Below are 12,091 nucleotides of genomic sequence, written 5' to 3'. Positions count from 1 at the left end.
ACACGACTAATGACTATTTATATATATTGTATGTTCATAGGGACTCAGCACCTCTTATACTGGCCGCTGGCAAGGACGTGCATAGTTTGCACAACTGCATGCGCTCTTATTTGTATCCTGATCCGAGGCCAACATCAGTCCGATTAGGTCAAGAAGGGAGCAACAGGGGATGCAACAGAGCTGAATGAAGCACCTTTTTTAGGGTTGAAGGACAGCCGAAATCCATCAACGACAGATTTGATGATTAATCAAATTTATCCTTTCTCTTTAAAATTATGTGATGTACACTCTCTTTGCATCTTTCATAAAATATGATGTATGCGTTTTCGGGTCGACAATACTTCCGTCTGGACTCATCTTTTCGAGTTCCTCGAGGGCAGACCGAGAGTAAACATTCCCGCTTGGCAAAACCATTGGGAAATTGTTTTCATCCATGACACATTTAGATATTGGGCATACCAAAGAGCTAGTGAACTTAGAAGCAATAGGAATCTGCTTCACCACCTCGCTCAGTTCAGGCATGCATGCAGGACAATCCTGGTTGATGGGCTCCTTCCCACATTTCCTTGAAGATTATATTTCAGTTTGATGTGTTGAAAAAGAAAATGTATCAGCTTAGTCGAGTTATCAAAAATAATTGCATAAAAATGTTATATCTTTTCACAAAAAATACAAAAGACAACATAGAATTGACCAACTGTCATTTTAGCAAAAAAACTTAAATCGTACGCACATACGGTGTTTTTAGAGAGACCAAGCCAGCTTTGATAACAATGAAAAGTAATGGCTGTAACGGTATACCATAAAGTTCGTTGAATACATCTAAAAATAGCTCGATTAATTTTTTTTTACGTTCAGGCCCAAAATATTTTTTGTGTATATCTTCTTTTTTTTGGGATAGAAAAAGTGTTCCCATATTACGGCTGACTTCTTCTGAGTATTCCGTTCCTTTTTTCATATACGGGGCTAAGAATTTCTGAGAGTATTGTATAGCTTCAGTTTCATTTCCTTCATTTACGAGAACCGCAAAATTTTGTATAAACAACTCCATTTCTAGCTTTGACGCGCAATTTGTGGCATGTTGAGTCTTTTTTATCCTCGGTCGATTGGCCTGTATCCATTGCATGGCTTTAACATAGTTTTGCTCTTGCATTGAGATAATGACAGGTTTCACTTTGCCGAGATATAGATCTAAATCTTGGAATTCCTAATTAAAGACATGTGTCAACAAAATATTGCCAAGTTCTGCACTTTTTCTCATAAATATTGGCGTACTTTCAAGTTCGCCTCTTGAATATAGCTAGATGCAACATCATAAAAAGTATGACGGACCAAATATTCTACGACGAGACGGTCTAATTGGGAGAGATACCATTCCTCAAGTTTGGCAGAGTTCTGTCTGTTTTATATCAATAGAAGAACATGAGAAATTTGCAAATCCTTTCTGTATAGTATAACAGAATGTTGAGTGTTCTTCGTACGTTTTGGTCAAGTTTGCATACTCTTTCAGTGTTGAGATTCTTGCTTTCAGCTTGCCTAAAAGCATTTGCTCTTGTTTATCAACTTCCTCTAGCTTGAGGGCATAGCGAAGGTTCGTGCAGCTTAGTATATAAAAAGAGTTCTTCTATAGAAGTCATTCAAATCTACAACTTTTGAAAAAGAGGTATCTGTTTGTACGTTACCTTTTTCTTGAGAACTGTCAATTTTTTCACAATTTGTTGGACGTCCGTCAAGCATTCTCTGTTTGTGATACATTCTCTCTTTTCAAACAGTTTTCGAATTGAAGCCGTCACATCAGAAATTTCATTTTCGATTCCCTTGGTGGAGGTATGAAATAAATTCTTTAGCCTCCGCAAAGGAATTTGGAGAAAAGGTATTTCTATTTCCATCAGTTGAAATTGAAATGCCAAGATAAATAACTTTGCACATCCTCACAAAAAAAATGCATTTTTTTAAGATAATATCTCACCGGTTTATTATAATAAAGATATGGCTAGTAAGTCCATTTTGCATACACACGATTATAATTTTATCGAGGCATTGGATAGTGAAAGAAAAGTAACTGGAAATTGGCTGTTGCAGTTAGACTTAGATGAGTTCTGAGGAAGTTTTTGAACAATGATCTTTATTCGCTATATGCTTTATTTTTTAAAAGACGTGCTTTAGAGAAGCGGGTTTTTAGGCGTGAAATTAAAAAGGGTTTTTTATAGACGAGGGATTCGAGATGCTTGAAGTCAAAAATTCGGGATTCAGCGAGATTTTTGATTTTATATTCATAGCATCATTAGCTGGAAATTGATCATAACTTTGGAAGCACTGTTGACTAAGCGGGAAAATTAGAGGATTATTCAATAATTTTTTTTAGGCGTTGAAAATATATTTTTCCCTTCATTTCAGAAGTCTATTGACAAATGAACGTGAGTGGTGGCCATTCGATGATCTCTGTTTGAATCCAGGTTTAGTTCGCTTACGGCTCGCCGTTTTTAAAGAGGAAAATTTATGTCATCTTTTGCCGAGTCGGTTGATTCAAAGCCAGTTTCTTCTTCTGGTTCTATTCATAGATCAGCAAATAATTGTTCCAGAACTACTGAAGAGCTGAGTGCCGAGTTGGAACAGTTAGAAATTAGAGACCAGTTTTTACAAAAGCAGACACTTCGCCTGGAAGCTTCTGTGAAGGCACTTCGACGGCAAGTTTTACAAAGGGGTGAAAAGATTTCAAGTCTTTCGAAGCAGATCTGCGAAAAAGAACAGCTCTTGAAACAGCATGACGTCGTTCTGGCCGAAAAAATAAAATTAGAAGTGGAATTGAAGATGAAGCAACTGAAAATTTCTAAACTTTCTGATAATTTTGCTAATTGCCAAGAGGAAAATCGACGGCTTCAAATAGATTCAGAATACTTAAAATCAAAGATATGTAAAAATGAAATTTTGATTGAGCAATTGAATGCTACGATAAAAGAACAACAAAAATGCAAAGACACTTCAGTGTCTTATTCGTGTAAATACCAGGTTCAGCAAAGCAATTATTGGTCCAGTCCAAAAGGAACTATCGGCGTCATCAAATTCAGATTCGCAAATACGGATTCATCCTCGTCCATTTACTCTACCTTGCTTGAAATTTATATCTCTAAAAAGCAGCATTTTTATAGACCGGAGTCAATCTCTTCGATCCAACAAATCTCGAACAAAAAGCTTAACATCAACTTCCAAAATGGAAATTCTGAGATTTACGAAGTATCGGATCACAACACCGAAGAAGTGGTTTATTCCTTGGTTTACAATCTGGGCATCAAAAAAGAAAATAAAAAACCATCCTAGAGGGGCTTTTAAACAGGTTAACTTGAGCCTTGCGTTCGGATTGAGCATTTCGTTGAAACTGACATTCATGCCTTCTCGGGGGATGTTGAATTATATCATTCATCAAGATACGGTTCGAGTCGTTTCGAATTTCGGTGGTTGTACCATTCTATTTTGACAAAATTCAAAGAGCCTTCAGGTCTTTAGTATACTCGTCCAACTTTGTTCAAATTTGCTGGTACCTATTAAGGTAAAATTCATTGTAGTCAAGTTGAGTGTTCAAGCTCAGAATGCTGCGATCGGAGCAGTCTAAATTTTGGAATAGAGAAGTCGCTTCAATAAGCATTTTGTGGTACTTATCAAAATTATTTTCAAATCGTGTAATCGTCGTTTCAAATCCCTTTTTTGTCAGAAATTTTGACGCTTCGTAAGATATATTTTTGCCCTTCATTCTGTTTTCCTTGACGCGTGAGCTCCACTTTCGGTTACTCGTAGGAACGCCAGCAAATGTTGTTGTAGGCTCCTCATTCTCTTCCTGCACCAGCTGTGGAATAAACCGTTCAGTGTAGTTACAAAAAATGACGCAAATTGACAGTAGTTTGGTGGTGATCATGACCAAGTTCAAATCATCCAAGAGGCAATTTTTATAGCACTCGTTTAAAAACTGCATGTGGGCATTCAAAAGTTCTTCCACGGTCTGGACTCTTAGTAGAGCCTCCTCCAGCTTCTGATAGAAATACTCAATAACCTCAACTATCATATAATAGTGAACGCTCTGAATTAGACGAGACATTCTCTGTCGCAGAGAAAAGCATCGCAGCAACAACTTGTAATGTGTCTCCATCTCCTCGTCATTTGAGCTTATTCGGCGGTCCGACGACTTTCGAGAATTCAACGTGCTACCGCCATACTCCGAGAAAAACATCCCCTTGGTCAGCTGTTGAAGCATCCACGAACGATCTAATAACCTCTCCACATAAATCAAATAAAATAACTGCCTAAATAAAATTTGATATATCTCAAGCGCATCTTCGTTGAGCACCATCGCTAACGGCCAATCTACCTCCCATCGAACGGCCAGTGCTTCTAGTGCCGAAATTTCATTTAGTTTTCTGTCAAAAACCGTCCCCTGTCTATGTCTCATAATCAGCTGATTGACCAGATTGTATGGTAAAAACTGCACTTTGATACCTTCCGTCGCCTCTTCCTCACGATTCATGTTTGCTCTCACCATCGTGTCCAACAACACCTGCATATTTGCCACTGAAACTTGGCTAGCCGGCTGCTTCAACTCTTCTTCTGCTAGCTGCATAAAATGAATCCACGAGTCACCCTGTACCAGCAAAAAATAGCATTTGATTGCCTTCAGTCTATCTACTAAGTGATACTCATCCAATAGCATTCTTAACAGCTTTCCACTGGCGCACTTGTAAGCATCGCTTACCAAATGCACAAACGTCCGGTCAATTTTCGCCGTGTCAAATTCAATTCCCTTTTCAAGTTTCGGCAAGTACCCATCGTCTAACTTCTCCAATCCCCTAGAACCGCATGCTCGAAGCACATTGATATATTTCCCAACTGCCAGAATCTGATCCAATACACTTTCTAAAAATATCGGTACTTTTCCGTCTCTCAACTTGTAACATTTCCAATTCATCCCTTCTCTCCCAGTGCCCATTTCAGCATCTGCCTCATTTTCTCTCACTTCCTCCTCTTCCTCCTGCACCAAAAATTCACCATACGGATCCTTGATGCGGCCCTTGTAAATCCAAGATTTCAGTATCTTCCAATATTCTTCACTTGTACGCTTAAGCAAAAATAAAAACAATTCTTGTGTATTTTCACCCATCATTTCCTGCCATTTTTTATACAACAAATTCAACAGGTCCCCTCCTATTTTTTTTTCTTCGCTTATCTCCCAAACCAAATTCCTAACTAAACCTAGTATCTCCAGGGCACTCTGGATGTAATACCACAACTTTTGTAACGTAAGGCGCCTTTTTCTCGCAAAATGATCCAGCTGGCCTACCAATATCAAATAGTCCGACAGTAATGTCCCCAATGCATCCACAAGAGCCTGGGCCACTCTGCCGTACTCCATTTTTGAATATTCGTCCATAAATGCATTAATTTCAACGTAACATTCGCATAACGGTAATATCTTATTCGATAAGCCGACCAATGATACATTCAGTAAACGTCTTGCTTCTCCTGAAATCGAAACTCGGCATTTCCTCAATGCCCCGCATGGCTTTTCATCTCTTTTCTGCCCAGTACATTCTTCAATCACAACATAGCGTCCTCGAATGCCTATCATTGCATACAACAACTCCTCAACCAACGCCCCTTCTTGTACCTCGAATTGACTCATTGAAGTCTCTCCCGTTCTTGTTTCCAATGAAAAATTCAAATCCTCTTTCGGATAAAGTTTGTTGAGCGCCAAGAAATTGTTGGACGTGCCAGGCCTTGAGTAAAACCATTTCGGCAATTCGATCACTTTGAATTGGGTAAACTCCTTTCATAAGTCATATTGTACATGTGGTGTATATGTATCGCTATGTGAAATTTAAAAAATAATTGGACAACGAAACGAGTACAATTTAGCACCTAAGTTTTTATCGTACCCACTGATGCTTGGGAGGGATCCGCTGTTCGAATCTTGAGCTCTGTCTGAAGCGCTCTTTTTATGTAATCATGAATTAAATATTCAATGTAAGAAGGGTCAAAGTCGCTCCATCCATGCCTCAACATAGTTCTTGTCTCAGAGTCTTGTAAGAATTTCATCAAAAATAGCAAATAGCCCTGATAATCTCTGTCGTTCAAATATAATACTGTCAGTCAGAATACGGACGTTAGAATATAGGGCAGTTTTTTTGTTCAGAGGGATAAAAATGTACCGATTAAAAGTTGAAGACTGACATCTGTTTTTCAGACGCTCGGGGTCATCTACGTAGTTAGAAATGACAGTAATTAATCTCTTCGACATGGACGCATGGTCTCCAAACAGACTTTTGTATCGAGCTACAAGCAAGCTGAACGCTTCTGACATCAGACGGTTCTTTTCAAATCCTTTTGTGCTCACTAACACATCTAAAATTGCTTCTACGAAGAGCACCTGGATGGGGTGCGCGTCATATGCGCAAAGCTTGGACACGCCGCTGCTGTCCATTGGCCGACAGACATGGAGTAAAAATGTTTCTCGGCCTTCTTTTTCCCTATTAGAATTTTTTCAACCTTGCTGCTTTTAAAATCCCTTATACAAACACACGCCTTGGCGTATTTAAGGCATGGATATTCGTACTGGAAAAAGGTGCGATTTTTGCAGAAGAGGCTTGGTCAATTTGTATTTAACGGATATCGAGCTCGCTATGGAAGTTGATAAAAAGTTTTTGAGTATTAGTCACTTCTTTTTTTATAATAAGTTTGCGCACATTCTTTTCATTTGCATTTTCTGGCTATCGATGTATTACTAATAACAATAAATTTCAGGCGTCGAACTTTTTATCTGAAAGATGCGCTCCATAGATGATGTACAAAATCCAGCCATAAAGCCACTGGCTCAATTAATCGGCCGGGCGACTCAAATCATAGACAGCATTTTCGAACTTGGAAAACAAGTTCCCTCTGTCTTTGATTTAGCTGACAAGGAAGCTCAAAAAGCGTATGGTAGTTACTTGTTAGACTTCAAGTACATTGTGCAGCGAGAAAACTTTGATTTCGAGATGAGAAAAGATCCTGTATCCTTGACTTCACGTCTATCTCTCTTCTAATACATGAAAGATGATTCGGAACCTTTTTTTCACCGAAAACCAAACATCTGCTACAATTCCTTCTTCATAGCATAAATATCTTCGGACTTCCTTAACTTAAAAAATGCATTTTCCATACCGAATTGCTATTGTCTCTATAGAATTACTTGAGCCTAGACAAGGAATTTCGAAGCCAGTATCTACCCCTTCTGAGGCGCTTTTGGCTCCTATTTCAAAGTGTCTACCAATACGCAGCTGATTTAAATCAGCAGATCAACTCGATTGAAGAGGGGGAATATTCACAGTACACCTTAGAGGTACGATTTTTCTACATGAAATTAGGGCAGTTTCGGGTTGCAAAAAAAAATTCTTAATCATGTTCAATTGAATGCAGACCACCTTTGAAAACCCGTCTGAATGCAAAATTCCGTGCTTAGCTCTCTACTTATATGGAGTCATGCTCATGGTGTTAGAAAAACAGATCCCTGGCATTCTGAGAGAGCGCCTCTTGGTTTGCTACATACGACTTGCTGACCGACATGAAGTCATGATGATGGACCAAATTTGTTTTCTATGCGCTCGAATTGAATCGAGTCGCGACGAGAACGTGTCTCGCGTCACATCCTATTTTTCCAGGTTTCCGTGTTCTGCCCGGTTCGTAAAGCTTGCACTCACTGCACTTTGGCGTAACGACTTCTACTCCCAATACTCCACATATGTCTATCCGGAGCATCAGTATATTAATTTCGGAACTCAGGCGGCTATAGCCTATATGTGTCTTTACTTTAGCGCAGATACGCTCGATCAAGATTTCAGTTTTATGAGTAAAATTACCCAAAAATTTTTCCATAACAACTGGGTGATTCCTTGGTATCTTGGCTTCACTGCTGACCTTACCACAGAATGGAGGCCATATAGAGCTGCGATTTCCGTGCTGAATCATTTCAATAATCCAAGAGATATCGCGTCTTTTGTTGCAGAACGCAATTCAGAACTTCGATCATTTCTTTCTCAGCTAAGCCAACAACTCCAATCAAACGCGCTAACAGGGAGCTATATCCTCAGAAATTACCACTCCTTCCTCCAATTCTTATGCGGGTGCAACTTCACTCTGCGCTGGTGTCTTCTACATTTCTGCCGCGCTAAAAACCGTAAACTGATTTCTATTTTGCTTCCATACAAAAATATACCACTTCTCATCGAATTTCTAATCTGTCTGTCGCAAACCGAGAACGTATTCAAATGCCAATTTCGAACGCTCGTCCACAACAAAAACTCAAACTGGGACCATTGTAAAACACTCATCCTCAAACACCTGAGACAAATTAAGGCTTATTGCTCCGCCGAATCTGCTGCCGACCCAAGTTTCCAAAATCATCGACTCTCTTGGATGTCAGAGTCACTTCCTGAAATCATAAATCAACTGGACGTCTCGAGCGAAAACAACAGTTTCAGAAAAATACAAGTCGCATTCGACAAGATGGCGCAGTTCCATCAACTCGATCCAGATCCTCATATCTACGAAGTTCTCAAAAAATGCAAAAACCTTGTAAAAACCATGCGCGATACTTACGCACTCAAGTCCTCTTTTCTGGACTCTGTTACGTACCTCACCAATGGGACGTACATCCTCGACCTTTCGGTTGAACTCCTTGTTCCTGCGCTTCAGGAATGCATCCGAACTGATTCTGATTTTTCCGACAAGCTCCAGTCTGTGTTTGCTAAGTTGAGGGTACTCCCATTTCCAGCTTTCTTCCACTGTTCTCCTCCGGTCTCTTCCTACGGGTCCGCGCAATTTGACACTTTTGTCCTCCAAGTCACGTCTTTTATATCTTCCAACTTATTCTCTACCGTCAAAAAATACCTTCACCCTTCCTACGCCACGCTCTCTTGGACCACTCATTACGAAGAGCTATGTCAATCTGCATCGCAAATATCGGCCCTCTCATTAGGGCTTCACTCCCTACATCGCTCTCTTTCCTGGTCCGAACTTGATCTTCTCTCGCAATATGCTTCCCAAATCCGCGCCTTGTTGTCTTCGGAAATCGAAAACGCCCTGAAACATGCGTATGGCCTTACCAGTGCAAAAATTAATACAGTCAGCCTTCAATTAACAAATCTCTCGTCTTATCTTCAAAAATTAAAATTCCTCTTCCAGCTTATATGCGAATATTCCTTGTCTATCCCATGCAATATGTGGCACGAAGAACTCTCTAAATTAGTCGGAACAGCCCTGCAAACAGAATGTGACTTCATTCAAAGCCTAAATTCTGATAAAAATATGCCCGTTTTCTCTTCTGCTCTCCTGTCAAATTTCCTCTCCTTCTTCAAAAAAACAACCGATTTTCCGCACAATTTTCTCGGAAGAGTCTCCTGCTTACTCGTTCAACTCACCTCGCCATCTCAATGCATCTACGTAGACGCTACCTCCTCCTGGTACGATCTGTCCAGCTCTAAAGAAACGCTCTCTCCACGCACCTTCTCACTCCTGCTTAACATGTTCGGCACAGACGGACTCCTCGGATTCGACAGGCTGTACACGTATCTCATCCTGTATGACATAGGAATGTTTCTGCAACACCTCCATTCATTCCTCGACTCAGATCCCGTCATCATATCCTTTCTCGCTGATATGGACTCAAAACTAAACAGCTCCGGCGTCAATTCGGCCTCTCCCCCCACCAAGCACCACGTGTTTCCAAGTCCGAAAAACAAACTCCAAAAAACGTGCGTGTCGCTCTACGACCTCCTATGCTCCATAGGACAAAAACAGCTTCTCCGACTCCAATTGTCGAACCTTCTTCAGACATCCACCCGCACGGATCTACCACTCCTATTTACTACCCTCCAATCTCTTAATTCGTCCCTCATCAATGATACACATATACACTTCAAACTCCCGAACTCCTTTCCTTATCCGGATACTGCTCAAAACACCTCCACCCAGCTCATCGCCCCCTATCTAGAACGCGCAGGACTATACTCGCCACTATACCAACGAATTACCTCAATTCCGCCTACAGATCGGCTCGCCCTCGTGTTGCTCTCTGTTACCTTGGAACATCTATCACGCAATAAATCAAAGCAAATGCCGACACAGCTCCAAGCTCACACCGCCTCTCTTCACTCTCCCCTGATCCTTGGCATGTGGACCATCCTCAATCAGCTCCATACTACTATGGCACACCAGTTCCTTCACTATCTCAAGCTCTGGATCAATTCCGTACCTTTTAACACAGAGAAAATAGAAAAATCACACACAATCCCATATAAAACGCTCAACTTTGCATACTCGTTCTTGGAACAATTCGCTCAAGTATCCAATCTCCAGCAATACTGCATCATTTGATTATATGCACCAGCTTTCTAAATAACTTTTTCCAAAAAGCAACAAAATGACAGCAGACGCTATGTATGAATCACTTTATCTCATTAAAAAACATTTTCGTTCACTTGACTGCCGCCTTCTCTTAACATATTATGACCTTACCTCCTTTTTTCGGTACATGCGATCGAACACTTTATTTCAAAAAAAAAATAGTCGTTTTCAAAAGCTCCAAAAACTTTTTGCATCCTGTATTTTCCACTCAAGCGTGCAAAGCACAGCCAGTCCGGTGATTGTGCCTTTGCAATTCTTCTACTTACTCTAAAATGAATCCCTATTACTTCTTGATTCTCTCTGTGCAGTAGGGGGCTCTACGTAAACGAGTGTCCGACGAAACAAACAAATCGGACAAACTCTAGCTAAATTCGTCTCGGAAACCAAGAATTTTGCCTGACATTGTCTGCATTCTATGTGCAGATTATCTTTGTCAAATAGCTGCATGCTCCAGTAACACATGAGGTTGTTTCCAAGGGGGTGCGCATCTGATTGCGGCGATAATTTCTTCAGCTCTTTTTTGAGAACTTGCTTATCAGGCACTTGCCAATCAATGAGCGCTTGGAGATATTTAGATACTGTCTTATAATTTTTCACTTCTAAATTGTATTTGATGGCTACTCGAAAAACAACTACGCGGTGCTTAATGCTCAAGGGCAGTTCTGTCATGAATTGGCTCAAATGCGCCGATTTGATCAAATCCTCGTAACTTTTCTTTCCAGATGCTTCAACTCGTTGCAAATAAATAAAAAAGATGCATATTACCTTATACAGAGCACAAAACCTGACTTTAGAGGCCACTTCTTCAGCTTTATCTATGTTTGAATCCATGATCAGCATAACCAATATGTAATTGATGTAAAAAATACAAGTAGTGTAGTCGGCATGCTCCAGTCTACTTAAGACATACTTCATGCATGCAACAGGTGAAGAAGACATTGTGCGCTCCGGAACAAAAATCATGCGCAGAATGTTCCAATATTGCATTGAAGTAAACGATTCGTCCTCTAATAATCCATCATTTCTACTAGACTGATATTCTTCCGAGGTTCCCTGCGTATCTTCATCACCAAAAAAACATCTTTCTCCTTCGCTGTTCAACATGGAACGTCTTTTTTCCGCGCTTTGGTGCGATATGGAATCCTGTAAAGTCCCGAACGAGTGTGACGACAAAGTAGACCTGGTCGAATCGCCACTGATCATACCTAGTGGACTGGAATTCCCGAATATCAGAGAACTCTTCAAATCTCCATAATTCGAAAACCTAAGTTTCTGGTTCGTTGATGTACTCGGCTGATATTGAATCAATTTTCGGTCCTTGGGCGGCTCCATTGCCGTTTGTTTAACGCCAGAATTCAAAGTCGAACTGTCCGCGTCATGAATGTACTCAAAACTGTGAATTGACAGAACATTATCTGTTCGCTCATCGGAGTTGCTGAGCGACAAACACGGAGACGCAATTTGTTTTTTTAAATGTCTATTAGATTGGGTTGGCTGTAAATTGCTATTTACCTCTCTTGATAGCTTCTCTTCAAATGTTGGACGTGCTCTAACTTTGTAGAGAAGCCAATTCTCCAGTTTTTCGTCCAGCTTCAACAGAGGAATAGTAGTGCCTTCTGAACCCAAAGAATCTAATGGTCTCGTTCTCATCTCTGTAGGTAATCCC

At 40.3% G+C, this 12,091-nt stretch overlaps 2 protein-coding genes across 2 annotated transcripts; both read right to left on the bottom strand.

The window, feature by feature from the left end:
* Positions 1-38: 38 nt before the first annotated feature.
* Positions 39-1,783, bottom strand: LOC126314450 (E3 ubiquitin-protein transferase MAEA-like). Its single transcript, XM_049992426.1, has 5 exons — positions 1,683-1,783; positions 1,482-1,573; positions 1,276-1,399; positions 738-1,207; positions 39-565 (listed from the first exon to the last, which is right to left on the bottom strand). The coding sequence occupies exons 2-5, from the start codon at positions 1,544-1,546 to the stop codon at positions 274-276; spliced, it is 951 nt and encodes a 316-aa protein (XP_049848383.1). The 5' UTR covers positions 1,547-1,573; positions 1,683-1,783; the 3' UTR covers positions 39-273.
* Positions 1,784-3,237: 1,454 nt separating this feature from the next.
* Positions 3,238-6,479, bottom strand: LOC126314431 (gamma-tubulin complex component 2-like). The gene is made up of 3 exons (XM_049992408.1): positions 6,195-6,479; positions 5,922-6,109; positions 3,238-5,793 (listed from the first exon to the last, which is right to left on the bottom strand). The coding sequence occupies exons 1-3, from the start codon at positions 6,464-6,466 to the stop codon at positions 3,524-3,526; spliced, it is 2,730 nt and encodes a 909-aa protein (XP_049848365.1). The 5' UTR covers positions 6,467-6,479; the 3' UTR covers positions 3,238-3,523.
* Between the last annotated feature and the right edge of the window lie 5,612 nt (positions 6,480-12,091).

The sequence above is a fragment of the Schistocerca gregaria genome, unplaced genomic scaffold (assembly GCF_023897955.1).
Source record: "Schistocerca gregaria isolate iqSchGreg1 unplaced genomic scaffold, iqSchGreg1.2 ptg000560l, whole genome shotgun sequence".
Taxonomy (NCBI): Eukaryota; Metazoa; Arthropoda; class Insecta; order Orthoptera; family Acrididae; genus Schistocerca; species Schistocerca gregaria.
The sequence above is the reverse complement of the archived record's forward strand: the minus strand, read 5'-3'. Positions and strand labels throughout refer to the sequence as shown.

Bases quoted from the DNA above. Each gene is read 5' to 3' on its own strand.
- LOC126314450 (XM_049992426.1), bottom strand. From the start codon at position 1,546: ATGCTTTTAGGCAAGCTGAAAGCAAGAATCTCAACACTGAAAGAGTAT. The intron at 1,400-1,481 runs GTACGAAGAACA...GATATAAAACAG, and splicing joins TATGCAAACTTGACCAAAAC to ACAGAACTCTGCCAAACTTG. The intron at 1,208-1,275 runs GTACGCCAATAT...GTCTTTAATTAG, and splicing joins TTCAAGAGGCGAACTTGAAA to GAATTCCAAGATTTAGATCT.
- LOC126314431 (XM_049992408.1), bottom strand. From the start codon at position 6,466: ATGGACAGCAGCGGCGTGTCCAAGCTTTGCGCATATGACGCGCACCCC. The intron at 6,110-6,194 runs GTACATTTTTAT...TTTGAACGACAG, and splicing joins CAGTCTTCAACTTTTAATCG to AGATTATCAGGGCTATTTGC. The intron at 5,794-5,921 runs GTACGATAAAAA...CCCAATTCAAAG, and splicing joins TCCCTCCCAAGCATCAGTGG to TGATCGAATTGCCGAAATGG.